The 15,861-nt window shown below is 41.9% G+C and overlaps 1 protein-coding gene across 1 annotated transcript in view; it reads left to right on the top strand.

Moving 5' to 3' along the window:
* Positions 1 to 15,861, top strand: part of PCSK2 (proprotein convertase subtilisin/kexin type 2) — an 86,112-nt gene that overhangs the window by 57,890 nt on the left and 12,361 nt on the right. Inside the window, exons 7-8 of the mRNA XM_029961630.1 lie at positions 3,110 to 3,198; positions 5,864 to 6,039. Coding sequence (XP_029817490.1) covers positions 3,110 to 3,198; positions 5,864 to 6,039 — 265 coding nt within the window. The remainder of the gene's footprint in view (positions 1 to 3,109; positions 3,199 to 5,863; positions 6,040 to 15,861) is intronic.

Here is a 15,861-nt window from a genome sequence, read left to right as displayed (position 1 = left end):
CCAGGAGAGGGGACACTGGGACAGAGCTGTGTTTGAGCCTGAGGAGCAGTGAAAAAACCGGAATTAAGCCCTGTTCCCAAAAACAGAGGCAGCCCCACAACACTCAAAGTGATTTTTAGGAACCACTTTGGGAACTACCTGTGATTTTGAACACCCTCTCTTCCTGAACCACATTCAGTACCTTGGCATTTTCCACGTTGTACAGTGTGGAGGTACCAATAGGGATCAGTGATAGCTTGGCCTTTCTGTACAGCCCTCTGATTTCTTGTTGTGAGCATGCAGAAGGCACAGCTTGGGCTCCCCATCTCAGAGCACTGAGATTACAAATAACTGATCCAAATAACCAGTAATTATTTCCACTCCTGTGGCCTTTGTATATTCTCTCACTCAGATAAGAGTTAGCAGGGCTAAATATATTCACTATCTTGGAGATCCCATATTCTTCAGAGGTAAAAATGTCGTTTACTAGTTAAGGATCCAAAGCAAAGTAGAGGAACACTTTCCCTTCTGCAAACACTCAAATGCTTAGAGGCTGATAATGTCATGTGAATAAAAAGGGGATGTCATTTGCTTCACAAAAGTGTCCCTGTGAGCTCTGCATATTTAACTGCTGCCCAGTGCAAGCAGCTAAAATGATCAAGATACTCAGATGGTCCCAGCTCTTGAGACTGCAGCTCTGCAGCTGAAGTTAGGATGGATAGGTCCTGTCCTTTGCTGTCTGCAGAAGCATTTCAGAGCAGATAAAAAAGGACCTCAATGAAAATATGTGCCACCTCTGACACTTTCAAAAAACACATTGATAGAAGGGCACACACAATAGCATTAGCAGTAGGTTTTAGAAACAAAAGTAGTTTTTAAAGACAAAACAGAGTGAAATTTTCATGACTTGTACGGGTACCTTACTTAAATGCAGAAGGCAAAACTGTTTTTCAGTTGAATCCCCTTCTCCCATCTTATTTTTTCATGAATGTTCATGCAAAATGTTTTCATTTATATAACATTTATGGAAAACTTTCTCCACGTACTAACATATGACTTGCTCGTCTTGCTAATATGTGGTTTACTTTCGAAGTAACTTGTTCAAAAGTGAAAATATTCTTCATTGTCTTCTATCCCCTTGTTTCAACCATGAGAATAATAGGGAAGAAGTCAACACTGTAGAGAAAGGGTGTGATTTGTGCTCATGACATGGATCACTTCATAGAAACCACAATGGGTTTATCAATGATACATGAACAGCAAATAGTGCTAAGTTGGAAAAGTCTGCTATTTGCCATTAATAATTCAACCAAATGCATTTCCACTCATTCATATGTGGTTATTTTTTTTTCTCTAGTTAGCAGCATGATATTGAAACCCCGAGCTGCTGGAACAGACCTGCTTGCAGTCTCCATCATAAGGGCCACAGTGATAGGGAGGCCAGGCGAGGGAGAGGACCTTTTTGTAAAACCTTTTCACAAGAGAAGTCCTAATACAGTTTTTCTATCTGTGAGAGAAAGAGCTCACCTGCCAACGTCACTGATTTTTTGCACCCCAGCATCAGTCAAGCCAATTTTTAACAAAGCCATTTATTCTGCTCTGTGGCTTATAGCTACCCCACAGGTGACTAGATAATGAATGCCTAGCACAGTGTGTTTTTTTCACACTTCCTTGAACAAGGGCATGAGGAAAAACATGCTTGATTGCTGAAAGAAATTTGTGCAGCAGCTGAATAACAAATGTATGTTGCTGTTCTCACTGCCCCCTTTGAAAAAGCGACATACATGAGATCTTCAGTCTTTTGTCATCATTCACTGTGTACGTTCAAGACTGGTCATTTGCTTTCATGGAAGTACCTTTAAAAATATATTCTTCCAAGTACTGCATGAAATGTTGTTGCTTCTCACCCCTTTACTAATTTTACTCTCACCTTTGCTAGAGGTGCTTAAAGGGAAAGAGAGAGAAAAAAGATGATTAAAACTTAATTCTGCTGCCTCCCAGCGTGGTCCATCTGATAGTCAGAATAGCCTTTACAATACAGCACTGTTAATTGCTTGAATCCTTAACTTGCTATAGGAGCAATGCCAATTTTAATGCACAGAATAGAATGCATGAGCAGTAGGATGGATTCATATTGATTCAACATCTTAAACTTAAAAAAAGCCTGGCAGCAGCACAGGTTTCAACAGTTTTCCTGCTGTGCTATTTTTTTAAAACTAGGTTGTGTTGTCCATGTTTATCTTGTCTGCAGTTTAATTTCTGTGATGAATTAGGAGAAAGGAAAATGCAGTTTGCCTTCCTGCAGGACTGTCTGAGAGTCCCTGCCTGTTAAAGGGTCTCTGTTAAGGGCTGCAAAGCACTTCAGAGACACCAGGTGTTTTTGAAATGCTATATGTCAGCCCAAACCTAGACCTCTGTGTCAGAGCAGAGACATTTCCCATTTGAGCAGAAAGAAGTAGCACCATGAGCTGACAGCTGGAGCACCTTGACAGCTCCTCCGGGAATTAGGCACTGGGGTAGAGGCATGCATGTGCTCTCAGGTCTGACAGCTTTGGGCCTGGTCAGCCAGGCCACAGCTCTGCTGTTGAGAAGTGCAGTGACCATTTTGGCTCTCTTCTGCTATTCCAGCTTGGTATTGCACCCACCTCTTCCCTTAGCATTTCTTTTGTGGGCAGGGATGTGCTCCTTGCACATGTTCAAATAGCAAAAAGTCAATCAGCCTTTGTTCTGCAGGGTTGAAAGTAATGAGTGTCATGCTGTCAAGCCACAAAAATAAAGGAATTAATATTGATCTTATGTTTACACTGTTCTGTCAGGGGCCTGTTTCCTAATGACTAATATTTGGTAATGAGGCAGAACCTCTCTGACAGAGTTAAAAAGAAATGGTCTGAATAACTTTGCAACAAAATGCAGTGTTAGTATGCAGAGGGGAAGTTGGATACCTCCTGCTTCAGGAAGGAATGAGGTCATCCAGGTATCCAAGTACAGCACTCAACAGTTTGCCATGGAATGGTTTTCCTCTGCAGCACTGAGAGCTGACTGAGGAAAAACAAGCTCTTGATGATCCAGCTCAATTCAGCACATGCATTAGCTGGGATTCATGTGGGTCTCTCTGTCTTCCCTTTCACAGCCATGGGACAAGGTGTGCAGGAGAGGTGTCTGCTGCTGCCAACAACAACATCTGCGGCGTGGGAGTCGCCTACAACTCTAAGGTTGCAGGTATGGTAGCAATTTGAGGGATAAATGGTCACTGTGCCTCAGGCAGAACTTCTCCTGCAGAGCCAGGGAGCATTGCCCAGGACAGGACTACGGGTTGGCACCGGGCCATGTATTTATTACTTTTCACAGAAGCTGAGGAGAGGAATTTCTCCATGGCTTTGCCTTTTCAATCAAAGGCCTCTTTAATAGCCTCTTTAATAACTTTGCAAAGGAACAGCTCTGCTCCTTCATATGCCAGTTCCTGTTCATGCGCTGATTTTCAGTGCTTCTTCCCTGCGTAGCTGCAGAATCATTTCTGGCAAATCTCATTTTGCAGAAGGTAAAGTATAAATTCCTGCTACACTCAGAAACTATTTGAAAAGGCAAATCTCATGCTGGTCTTACTCTTTAGGCTCTCACAGGGCAGGGCCTGCAGAGCTGTAAATCTCTTTGGTCGTTGGTTTCCGCTGTTTTAACAGTGATGCAAAATGGTAGGAGCAGATGCAGAGGATGAACTGGGTAGTACCCAGCATTCACACTTCGTGTGTGTTGGGTGTTTTTACTTCTAACAGGCTCTTTTCAGTCAGATAGACTGAACACAGTGCTTGGAGTGAGTTAGGCTCTTGGACACCATGTGTTTAGTTTAGTTTAAACTGAAGAAATCCAGTTTTCCTACTGTTCCATGTTGAGAAACGAGCCACAGCAAGCAGAAATAGATGCTTATGAATTTCACTTAAATTCCCCTGATCCACACCAGGACACCAGTGTGGATGCAGCTGTTGCTTCCTGGGGATGGTTCACAACATGTGTGCATGGACAGCTCTACTCTGCTTGGCCAGTCCCTGTTTCACTGCAGTGTCAGAAGAATCTGGGGAAGGCTACGTTTTGTCTGTCACCTACACAATCAAAAGCTGAATCTCCACTGTAGAAGGGCACCAAGCAATGTTTGCTGAGCTGTTACCCAAGAAGTATCACTGAGAGTTAGTAACTGGCCAGCCGTGTCTCGTGCATGTCTCCTTTCTTCAGTAATGGTAACATCCCCTTCAGGGATGGACATTCCACAAAATTTGCATTCTGGCAATAGCTACTGTTAGAGGAATGTGAATTGGTGCATGGGATTTTGGCTGGACCTTGTCTGGGTTATTCATCTAACTCTACAACTTCAAGATGGATGCTTAAAAATAAAGAAGTGAAGACTTTTTCTGGTGACCAACAGCCTACAAATAATCTTCTCTACTTCCCCACTTCATAGCAAAATCCCCACAGGATTTTGGAAGTGCCAGCCAACCTTCCCTGCCTGAGAACAGTGTGCACCTGTAGCACCACCGTGTGGTACATGGGGATGTGGAAGTCCATGCAAGTTGAGAGTCTGCTGCTGTCATGGTTCAGGGTCCATGTTTGCAAGTGGAACTGGAAGTTGGTAGCCAAGGATCTGGAGTGTCACTTGTTTTTCTTCTTGTACCTCTTTTTTGCTCTGAAGATGGCTTGGCTTTTCCTGTTGTTTCCTTATCTCCCCAGGGTCAATAATTAATTCTGTGGTTTCAGTGCAGATCTGCATTTTACAAGTACATGAAGGGATTTCTCAATCATTGAATTTGACTTCGTCATTTCTAGCTTGAAATAGTAGATCAGGAATATGCAGCTTTGGTCTGGTTTCTATTTGAATATTATACCACTTTTTTCCAGCCTCATATTTGGCATATGGGGTTTATACTGAACATAGTAAAACCACTGGTTCCTGAATCAGGGTCCTCACGACCATTCACTCTGTTTGGCTCTGTGCTACTGATTTCTGTCCCATCTGTGTCCTAAACCACTGGGAAAAACTGAACTTCCACTCAGGGCTACAAATGAAAGTTGGAATGAATCCCTGGTTACTCAGGTCTCACCCAGAGGCCACCGGCCGGTTGGCTCTCAGTGAATCTGTCCTATGTGTGGGGCATGATGGATGTAAGGGCTTGCGCTGCTGTCTGTCACACTCTGGCTTGCTTATAGCCAACGCTTTGAGGTTTTATGAAGTTGACATGTCCTAAGATTGTATCATTTAAACTCTTAACTCCTACTGCAGTGTAGGTTAAAGGAAGCAGGTTTTAGTTTGCTTTTTTCCTCCAAATACTGACCGTATTTTGCTATTGCATCTGCATGTTGACACAATGGTATTTTTCCAGGAAATTGCGGTGTAGTGTGTTTCTCTCCTCTGATTAAATTCTGGAGAGCCACCAAAATAAATAGAAAAATTACTTGAAAAACTAATGACCTGTCAACACAAAACTGACCATTAATTCGATGAGGGTGGCCTTAGTCTTTTTCCCTAGTTGTTACAAAATACTACTTTACATACCATTAATATTATTTAAATGCTACACATTTCTGAGACTGCTGAATACGAGTATTTTTTAAGTGTTCTCCAATAGTAGATGGAAAATACTGTGTAATGAGAAAGCTAACAATAAAGTACTTTCTCTTTCTGGGCCACGCTGCCTTGCTGTGGCTGGGTGTTCAATACTGACATCCTGCTGGGTAAGCACACCCTGGTGAAATGGGAATGGTGAGTGTGGAATTACTGAGTGATTGAAATTGCCAGTGAATTAAAATACTTGTATTACCAGGGACCTTCTGCAGGTGCTGAGATTTTATCCTGTGCTGGGTAATGCATAATTCATGTTTATGTTGATTAAATCTACAGGTATTCGAATGCTTGACCAGCCATTTATGACAGACATTATTGAGGCTTCCTCCATCAGTCATATGCCTCAAGTCATAGATATATATAGTGCCAGCTGGGGGCCAACTGATAATGGGAAGACTGTGGATGGACCTAGAGAGCTAACACTGCAAGCCATGGCAGATGGTGTGAACAAGGTAACAGTCTTATTAATAATCTGGGTACTGGGGCAGAATGGTGTGTACGGGCTCACACTGAAACCAGTGACTTGGGAACACAGTGCAGTTGTGTAAATTATTCCAACCTTCAGCATATTCCATTGTTAATTGGAATATGCTGCAATTGCAATATGCTACTCTCTGCAATATTTTGGTAATATTTTGGCATTGCTTTTATTGTATAGTCTCAGTATACTGTGTTTATCTCTAGTCTGCTTACATATGCTTTTCATATGCCAACACAGTCAACAAGGAAGAACTTGATCCTGTAAATATTCCCCATGTTGAAACATGCCAGCTGTGCTGATGCCACATGGTCTGTTTTGGTGTGTTACCAATTTAATTATTGTTTTGGATTTAGAATGTCTTTCAGGTCACTCATATAAGGTCATTATTATAGCTTGATTCAACTGCAGCTGTTTAGATGTTCACGGAGTAGTATCATTTCCCAGTAGCAGGAGCCTCCTTGTTTATTCCCACCTTTCCACCTTCTTCTAGGAGCAGTCTGTGGTCTTTGTAAAAGACATTCAATATTGTCCTGTAATCTCTTTAGCCTGTACACTATTAGAAGGTTGGGAACATGGGTGCCAGAACTCAAAAAAAAAGCAAATCAGCCCAAAACAAACCAACCAACCTTGCATGGCTTTGTCTGCATCTCTTCAGTGTCATGCAGCCAGATCAACCACAGCTGCTCCTGGTAATGTAGGGAATGAGCCTCCTCCCCTTGGTTGATTATAGATGGCTTTCCATATTGACAAGATCTGAAATTCCCCAGAACATCTGGGGTGGTTTTGTGTGGGAGCTCCACGATTACTCAGTTTTCCATCCAAACTATTTCGTCCTCTTACTCGTGCCAGTTTCTCCCACTCTTCATCACCACCTTGTTATGAGCAGCACATTCAGTTTACCCTGTTTTGTAACATGATAATTAAATCTACTGCTGTGGTAAGTAGTGAAGCTTCTAAAGCTTTCTCAAATCCTGAACCCCAAATGTTTTGCCTATAACAGATTGATTATAGTTATCCTCATGCTCCTGCCATAAAATTAGCAATATACTGCAATAACACAGGAAGACTTATCACAAATTCCTCCTGAGTCTGCTCAGTTTTATAGTATAAACTCTACAAACCTCTGATGAGTTTAGAGTCCCTCTGAAGTCATCTTACACAAGCTGTGTTTCTTCTTGTAACCTTCTTTCGTTTATCTAGTGTTTCTGTAAAGATGCCCTTATATACTTTGGTCTTGAGGAGGATCTTTCTTAGGTATGTGGCAGTTTTAGCAACACCTTAATGTCTTAGTTACTTGGTCTTTCTTCCACTAATGTTGGTTGGAGCAGACATAAATACTGAAAATAGAAAAATTCCCATATAATTTTTGTGTTGATCTCTTCCCATGCAGAACTTGTCTAAAAGTAGCAGAAAAGGCACAAATAATCCTGGCAGAGGAATGCAAACTGAACTGGATAGAGTTATTTTACCCTCCAAGAGAAGCAGATTTTAAATTGTAGTCATGGGGGTTTTTATAGTTTGGTGTGTAAAAGATCTTTCAATTAACTTGCTGTCGTGTTACCTTATGCTTTAGTTTGTGGAGTTACACTGGAATTAACCTCTTGGAATGTTACATATTGGAGAAGGGATTTTTCTCTTCTGTTTTATTGCCTGGTTGTAGTCCCATACCTGGAGTGCTGGGCATATTACTTTTTTAATTGCCTTGCCCTCAGGAGTGTCTGTGATTCCCTTCAAGAAATAATTTGCAATATTAATATCAGAAGGAGCCCTAAGGTCACTTGGGTTGAAGGCTTGGGAAGGAGAGGGAACAGTGACAGTGAGCTGTGCTCTGGCATGACTTGCTCTCATACCTTATCAGACATAAAATCAACAGGAGAGCCTGCATTAAGAAAGCAGTTCTGTCAGCCATTGCAGAATTAGGAGGAATGGTACTGGATTCTACCCAAGAAAAATGCTGTTTTCCAGGGAAAATTACACTTCATCTTGTAGTGGCAGTAACCCAGCGAACTCCTGGCAATACCTGCACAAAAGAAGAGACAGCCCCACCCCAAATAACTCACTTTGCGTTGTGATCATAGCTCTAACTACCCTTATTTTGTTCATTACATTTCCTGTCATAGAGCGATTTTTTTGGGAATGGTTTGTTCTGATCTCCTTTTGTGGAGTGCCAGATTTTCTAGAGATACCTCAAGCTGTCAGTGGATGCTGGGTAATCTCCGCGGTGCTTTGAAAAACACACTACAGACTTCCCTGCGTGCAAACGAAGACTAACAAGCCTTTGATATAATATTCTTTTACCTAGTTTAGGTCTATAATATATGCATCAAATTCTCTATTGACTGTACAAATGTAAATCTAATTTATGATCATTTTTCAAAGTAACCCTCCTGCTTATTAAAAAGGATCTTTTATAAACAGAGACAAATAAATGTAGGAATTCTTCTTATCAGCCTAGAGCTGATTCTCACCAGAGTGATGGTTCACGAATTAATGATGAAGCTGAAATATTGGCAGGGAGGAAGCAACATGCTGAGAATAAAAATATGTTCTTAAACTAAAAGCAATGCTTCCAAATGTCCTAGAAGGCAATGTAAGATCTCTTTCATGGAGCAAGATTAATATCCTTGCTGCTAATGCAAAACTAAAAATCAGTAAGTAGAAATGATACAAAATTCTCACAGGGAAGATGCAGTTAACTGAGCTGACAAACACAGATAACATTTACCTTGTTGCCACCACACTTGGGTGAAACTCACTGAAAAGAGTTTAATCCTTCCCCCAAGCTCCATTGCACTGTCATGTCCTTTAGATGTCCTCCTTCCAGAGCTGCTGAGATGTGGGGGTAACTGGTCAACTGATAACAACAAGATGATGAAAACTGCAGAAACTGTGGAACTTCTTGTTAATAAGTCTGTTTTTGTGGCTTGAAGCCAGGCAGCCATAACTATGTGGACTAAGGCTGACATATCTTTTATATCTGATTTATCTTCTTCTAGTTGAAGATGTCCCTGCTTATTGTAAGGTGGGTTAGACTAGTTGACCTTTAAGGTCTCTACCAACCCAAACTATTATCTGATTCTATTTTCTTACCTTTCCGCTTCCATTACCTGTTCTTGGCATGTGTTAAGCTCATCCTTGCCTTCTGTCTTAATCATGCCTTCCCTTCAGTGCCCTGTTTGCGTGGAAGGTAAATAGCATGAATAGAGGCAGCACTAAAATAGAATAATTAGGGAGAGCAAAATCTGTCCATCACACTGGCAACTCCTTTATGGGCTCTTAATAACTGCATTTCTAAGGCTGAACACAAAAGGGATGGTATGTGCATGAACTTGGTGTCAGCATAACACATGTAATCAGAAGGTCTTGGGAAAGGGACTCAAGCTGCTTTTTGTTAATAAGACACAATCGAGTTTTTGAGTGCAGTCTTCCTTCACTGTGCTATCTCATGGTTTTAGTTCAGGGACAAGAGTCAGCAGCTTGACTGAATCCCTGAGTAGTGGTAGTTGCACTACAAAGACGAATGAGCTCACAGCTGAATTGAGGTGCTTGAGAACAGGGATTAAAAGAGCTTCTTACACACAAACGTCCACAAGAGTTTGACAATTACTGGCTCTGGTCTGATACAGATGAACACCCTCACCTAATGCACATTTCAGCTGCTAGAAAAGATGTATTTGAGATGTAATCGGAAAGGACCTAATACCTAATACAATATGTTTAAAGTTGTAGTTTTTAAATACTAGGTTGAAACTTGTGAGTACCCAGTACCTGCCTAATGAGGGGGCCTTGCACTCATTGTATGTATAGTTTGACTGGAGAAAGCAATACTGTGTAGTTTACATATCCCTTGTCTGAGCTGTGCTTACCCGCTTTGGGGCAGGACATCTTCGAGAGGGAGGTAGGGATGGTAGATGGAAATCCTGTGATAGCACATCTCTCTTAAATAGAGACTTTTTGATTGTTGGTACTTTGCATCCAGAATTGTATCAGCAGTCATCTTAAACAGGAAAAGGCTACTTAGGTCAAGAAGTAATTCCACTCATGTTTTATGGTACATCCTGTCTTTAATGCAGTGTGTCCAGTAAACATTTCTTACTTGCCATTTTGCGAGTCCAGCTCTTTCCAACTTCAGTTATTGGAATTTAGGGCAATAAAAAGAAGTAATGAGCTAAGCTGGTTTCTATCTATTGAATTTTTATGATGTAGGCTTTTATATTACTAGGTTGTGAGGGATTGCTCACGGACAGAATTAATTCCTTGAGACTTCACTGGCTTAGCCAGAATATATAAGACATGATCCATTCGTGCTTGTGCTGGTGAAAACATTATTGCTTCCATAATATGATTCTACCTAAGAAAATGCTGCCCAAGTACAAATTGCCAGGAGAACAGTATTTCAAATTTATAGTCTCATCATGGCTTTGTAATTGGGCTGACCAATGAAAGAAGAAAGGACATTGTTAAAAGTAAAGGGAAATATTTCTTATTTGCCTCCCTCTAAGGGCACAGACATTTTGTATTTTATTGTACTCTAAAATATGCTGAAGATGGCACGTTAATGAAGTACATGCAGTTAGATATCTCTAACATCGTTTTATTTGCTCAACAGCCAAATGAGGACATGGAAATTAGTTTATGATCTGGCGACCATCTGATTACTCCATTTCTGAGTGAGCCCAACAAGCTTCTTTATAACTTGGGAGCCCTTTACCATTATATTGCCATTGTGTCTGAAATATGCATTATAATTCCATGCCTTGTCTTATTTATGTAAGATAAAGTCAAACCTTATTAAAACCCCACATGAGTATGTTGTGTCTTCTTTGAATTCTGAACCCAGTTCATCTGACAAGGATGTTTTCAGGCTTTTGTAAAACAGCATGACCAGCTTTTCCAGCCTGGTGACAGGATACGTGACTTATGACTGAGTACATGACCCAGGTTTGGAGATCAGTCTGCAGCAGTTTGCTCTCCTGCTACAGCTCAAGGAATGGATATGTGCCTCTTAGGACAGGTTGGGGGCAAATCTCATCCCCCACTGACATCTGTTGTGATACTGGCATCCTCAGGGATGCCTTGGTCAGCTGAGGACCTTGGCTGTTGCGGGTTTGGGCTTTGTATGGGCCTGTGACAGGGTTAAATATTGCCCTTCACAAAAACTCAAATGACTGTCACATAAACAGCAGAATGCTACTGCATCAATAGGTTGGGCCAATGTGGCAATATTTGTAAGCTCCAAATATAAATATTTTCTTCATTGACATGTTTTCTACTGTTTTCTAAGGTGGCAAGACAATAATGTAGCCTCTACAAAAATGTAGATTTTGCTGTCTCACTCTGACTCCAGGAGTGTTTTTTTTGCCTAATCTCTGTGCCACAACTCAGCAGACATGCTTTAGTCTCCCAGCAAGGCTGATTCTATAATTTGGGAACCTTTGTACAGTGCTGGCAGAGGCACAGGTGAAGCTGTGAGGACAGAGTTCACCACACCACTTGGGAGCACTTGGGTGGGGGAACCAGCTTTGTCACTGGTAGAAAGTAAATTGGGTGTTTAGTCTACTTCTCAAGGACCGTTTAGCCCAGAAATACTAGGAGGATGAGGTGGAATTTTTCAAATATTATTGATACCAGAATTAGGCCTGTGGAATTGTTGGACTAGAGTAAATACATTATTACTTGTGGTATGCAGCCCAGCATCCAACAAAAAAGAATGGCTAATTAAAAGGCTTTGCCTCAGCATTTTTAAAGTTCCCTCCTCATTTCTCTGCTAGACTGAAACCCAGTTGAAACCTAATGCTTCCCCTCTTCACCAAAAGTGTAATTTTCCATTCATTTCTCTTGGCCAAGAGAAGTCCATCCAATTTCAACAACAATTTAGATGTAGAAAATGGCTCAAGCATTATTTTTAGCCAAAGGAGGTATTGACAATTACACAATTAATTAAGGGTTGGTGGATGTGAGTTCAGTACTCTTCTGTGATGAAGTCTAAAATAAGTTACATAAAGCCTTTTGTTAGGGTTTACGAATTATAGGCTTAGGCTTTTTGAGAATCTCATTTGCAGCAGTCTTTTGGACTTGGGTGATTATTACTTGACCCAAATAGTTTCAGAAATCTGTTAGGAGGAACTGCAGCCAGTTATTGAAGACAGCAAAATGTGAAAGGGACAAAAACAGGAGAAGCATGACTGAAACATGGTTCTAAGTGACAGTTATCCTCTGCATAGCAGCCAAGCGTTGAGCTGAGTTCTTGCTCCTGCCAAAACAACCTCTCCTCCTCCACTGAATGCCAGAAGGTTAGACAGGACAGCCCAGAAGGGACACAGCCTTCAGCAGTGGTGAATTTGAGGAGGATAACCCAGCTGCTATTTCTTCAGAGCTGAACTCTATGACTTGTGGCTGTGCTAGGCAGACCAGGCATCCTGGGCTTTTCTGGGGACACAGTTCAGCAGCTCTGGGTTTCAGAAGGGACTGGATATGGGAGAAGTGCTAAGGCATTCAGCTCAGCTGTCACCCTGGACCTGTGTGGTGGCAAACTTTGGCTATCCAAATATGTTTCCTACTTAAAACTCTGGTAGACAGAGGTGAAGTTGAGATTGCTTGGCTGGTCTCAGGCAGATTTTGCTTTAGGTTTTGACAGTGCCCAAGAAATCAGTATAGGAAAGGAGCAAAGGGATCCAGGAAGTCACAGGCTACCAAATTGCTCTGGGCAAATCAGCCTAGCAGCTGGAGGAGCCAGGAGAGCGAGGGCTCGTGTCAGGGATGCAGGAACATGTAGGCAGGCTCCAGAAAAAACTGGGAGTGTAAAAAATGAGCAGCAGTTCAGGGATACCAAGGACTCGCTGACTCCAGCTGGCTCCAGTAGTCAGACTGATGGTGCACAGGAGGTGTGGGGAGACCAAGGCAGAGCAAGATCTCTGTGTCGTCTCCTGGAAGTCTTGGGACCCCCATATAATGCTCCCCGTCAGGTCATGACAGCAGGAAAATGGTCCCACAGCTCTTGCAGTCTGTCCTTGTCTTGGTGTGTCCCAGCCTGGGGACACAATGGCGATTTGTGTTGCCTGCCTGGGCTGCAAACTACACTTTCTGCAATAATGAGCAATCTGTACTGAAGGATGCAGTTTTTGATTGCAAAACATGTAAGGATTTTCAAATAATTCAGTCATGAAGAGAAGGGAATGCTCTTTTCAGAGGAAAATACAGTCAAAATTAACAGGGGATGGAAACTAACTGAGTCCTATTCCTAAGTCAGTAGAACCCATGACAAATATATGAAGAAGCTGTAGAATTTTTTGCTTTTCCTAGAAAACCAGCCTATCTCTTACCATAGCAGGCAAAATGGTAATAAATTGCTATTAAATTATATAGAAGGTGCCGAAACACTTTTGGTTTTTTAGGAGGAAGAATCACAAAATAGCTATCCTATGCCATGCAAAAAGAAAGATGCTTATAAAATAATATGTGCTTTGAATTTGTTACAGAAAGCAGTTTTCAGTTTTTTAATTTTTCATGTTTTTTTCAAATGTGCTCCATCTGCATTTGCTTCCATAGAAGTAGTCCATAAACATCAGCAAACCATTTGGACATCCTTATCCTGAAATGTCACTGCACCTAAAAAAATACCTCCTCACAGTCAGGTGCTGCTCTTTTTCCTTCTTATCCTGCTCCCACCTGCCTGCTGGTGTCCTGATTCTGTCTTTCCCTCGTACTTGGCTTTTCAGGGCAGGAGTCTGTTCTTTATTTTATTGTTTGAAAACTGTTAATCATGATCTGTGAATGAAGGATTAGGCCAAAGCCAAAGGGCACAAGAAACATGCTGTAGGAGCCATTGCAGAGCCCATGTCATGTTAGAGACCTGGCTGTTATTCACGTGGGAGCTTGCCAGCCTTGCCGGGAAAGTTTAGGGAAGCTGGAGGAGATTTATTTGTCAAATACCACCCATTTTTCTCTGGAAAGTGTGATCCAGCAGTTAAAACTTTGGGAAACACTGGCTCAGGCACTAGCCCAGCAAGCATGATGAATGAACACCAGTAATAAGGGGGAAAAAATAGTTCAAGATATGCCTCAAGTTACATAAAGTGAAATAGACTGTAGTCCCCTGCCAGCTCACTTTTGCAAGGCAGTTCAGTAAAGCAGTCTTTCTGGATGTCTTAGGGATATTGTTTGCTGGTAGCGCAACAACCCACAAGGGACACTGGAAATAGAAAACCTGCTGTTTTCTGGAAGAGAGCTTCTCAGGAGCTGTCTGTGAGTTACTAAGCATGCAGCGTTGCCCAAGATTTAATTCTGGTTTAGCCTGAATTGAGAGGTGGGCCTCTCTGGGGCTAAATGCACCAAGATTAATTTTCAGCTCTGAGTGAGATACACCTTCAGGTGTCTCAGAACAGCGAGTGCCAGGCTGTGCATCACTTTTGAGGGAAATGGGCAGATTTCCACAGGATTCTGAAGGAAAGATACTCTAAAATGTACCTTACTGTCTTGCTGGTGTTCTCTCTCCTTCATGACTGTTACTTCAGGATCCCCCTGGTGTTTATAGTCTATGTTACTACTGTCTTCTCCAGTCCTATTTTTGGTCCAAATGTACAGCAGCCTGAGTGACACGTCTGAAGTTTTTTAGGTTCACATAAGGTTGAGATGCAAATAGAAGCTTTCAGTTTGCTTTAAATATGACACTTAGTTGACCCAAATGGGTTTCATTTATTTTGCATAGAATGATTTGGGTTGAAAGGGACCGTGAAGGCCATCTAGTTTCAACCCCTTGCCCTGTCTGGGAGCAGGGATGTCACCCTCTAGATCAGGACTAGATCAGTTTAGACTGCTACCATCCAGAGAACTGAAAAGTCACTTCCCCTGAAGCCATATATTTCTGCCTGAGGACACTGTGCAAACTGTCTCGCTACTGCAGGTCTGGCTGTGGGACATACAAGCAGTATCACTGCAAATAAGGCACTTGGGCTGCTAACAGTTTATTCTAGTAGTGTTTGCTCCTATTTTCAGTCCTGGCTAGGAAGGAAAGGCGATTGAAATTAGAGTATTAAGAAGTGAATTATGGGTTTTAACACTAAGCTGCACTTGTGCATGTGTCTGTCATGAAAGTGATGTCTTGAGGCCATTCTCAAGTTACAGTAATTTTGTGCATAAAACCTGCCCCAGAGTTTCAGTTCCTCTGTGACTTCTCCCTGTTCCACACTGGCAATCTGCTACACCCTTTTTCTGCCATTTCACCACAAATCCCATCCATGGGGTAAAATACTTGGCAGCACAGAACAATCCTGCTGAGCAGAGCTAAGTCTGTTTCTCTGTGCTGGACACTGCAGAGGTTAACTTTTTGTTAGCAACTTGGATGAATTTATCACATGAAACTGAAGTGGTTTGCTCCATAGAAAAGCAGTGGAAGGAAAAGGTTATTTAAGAACGGATCTATACATGCCAAATTCTTACTCCTGCCACCAGCAGCTACCTGCCTTCTGCACTGGACTGCTGCTTGTTTTTTTGGGACAGAGGCTGTCCAAAGCAGGCAGATGATTGCAAAGTGGTGTGGTGGTGTACATGGGCATGGTTGTGGCAAGCTTGGGATGTAGCCTCTGAAGACAGTTCAAAGGCTGGGTTTGGGCCCTGTAGGTTAATGCCAGTCAGAGCACAAGGTGGGATATGGAAAAAGTCAAAGGGAAAAAAAAGGCATAACTGGTCTTGTTATGCTGATTTTTTTTCTTTTTTAATAAATTGCTGGAAGGATTTTGTTCCTAAAGGATATATTTTTGCAACAGTATCATCCTCCCTTGAAGCTCAAATGACT

This window comes from Manacus vitellinus, unplaced genomic scaffold (assembly GCF_001715985.3).
Source record: "Manacus vitellinus isolate BGI_N305 unplaced genomic scaffold, ASM171598v3 scaffold_38_pilon, whole genome shotgun sequence".
Classification (NCBI taxonomy): domain Eukaryota; kingdom Metazoa; phylum Chordata; class Aves; order Passeriformes; family Pipridae; genus Manacus; species Manacus vitellinus.
The sequence above is the reverse complement of the archived record's forward strand: the minus strand, read 5'-3'. Positions and strand labels throughout refer to the sequence as shown.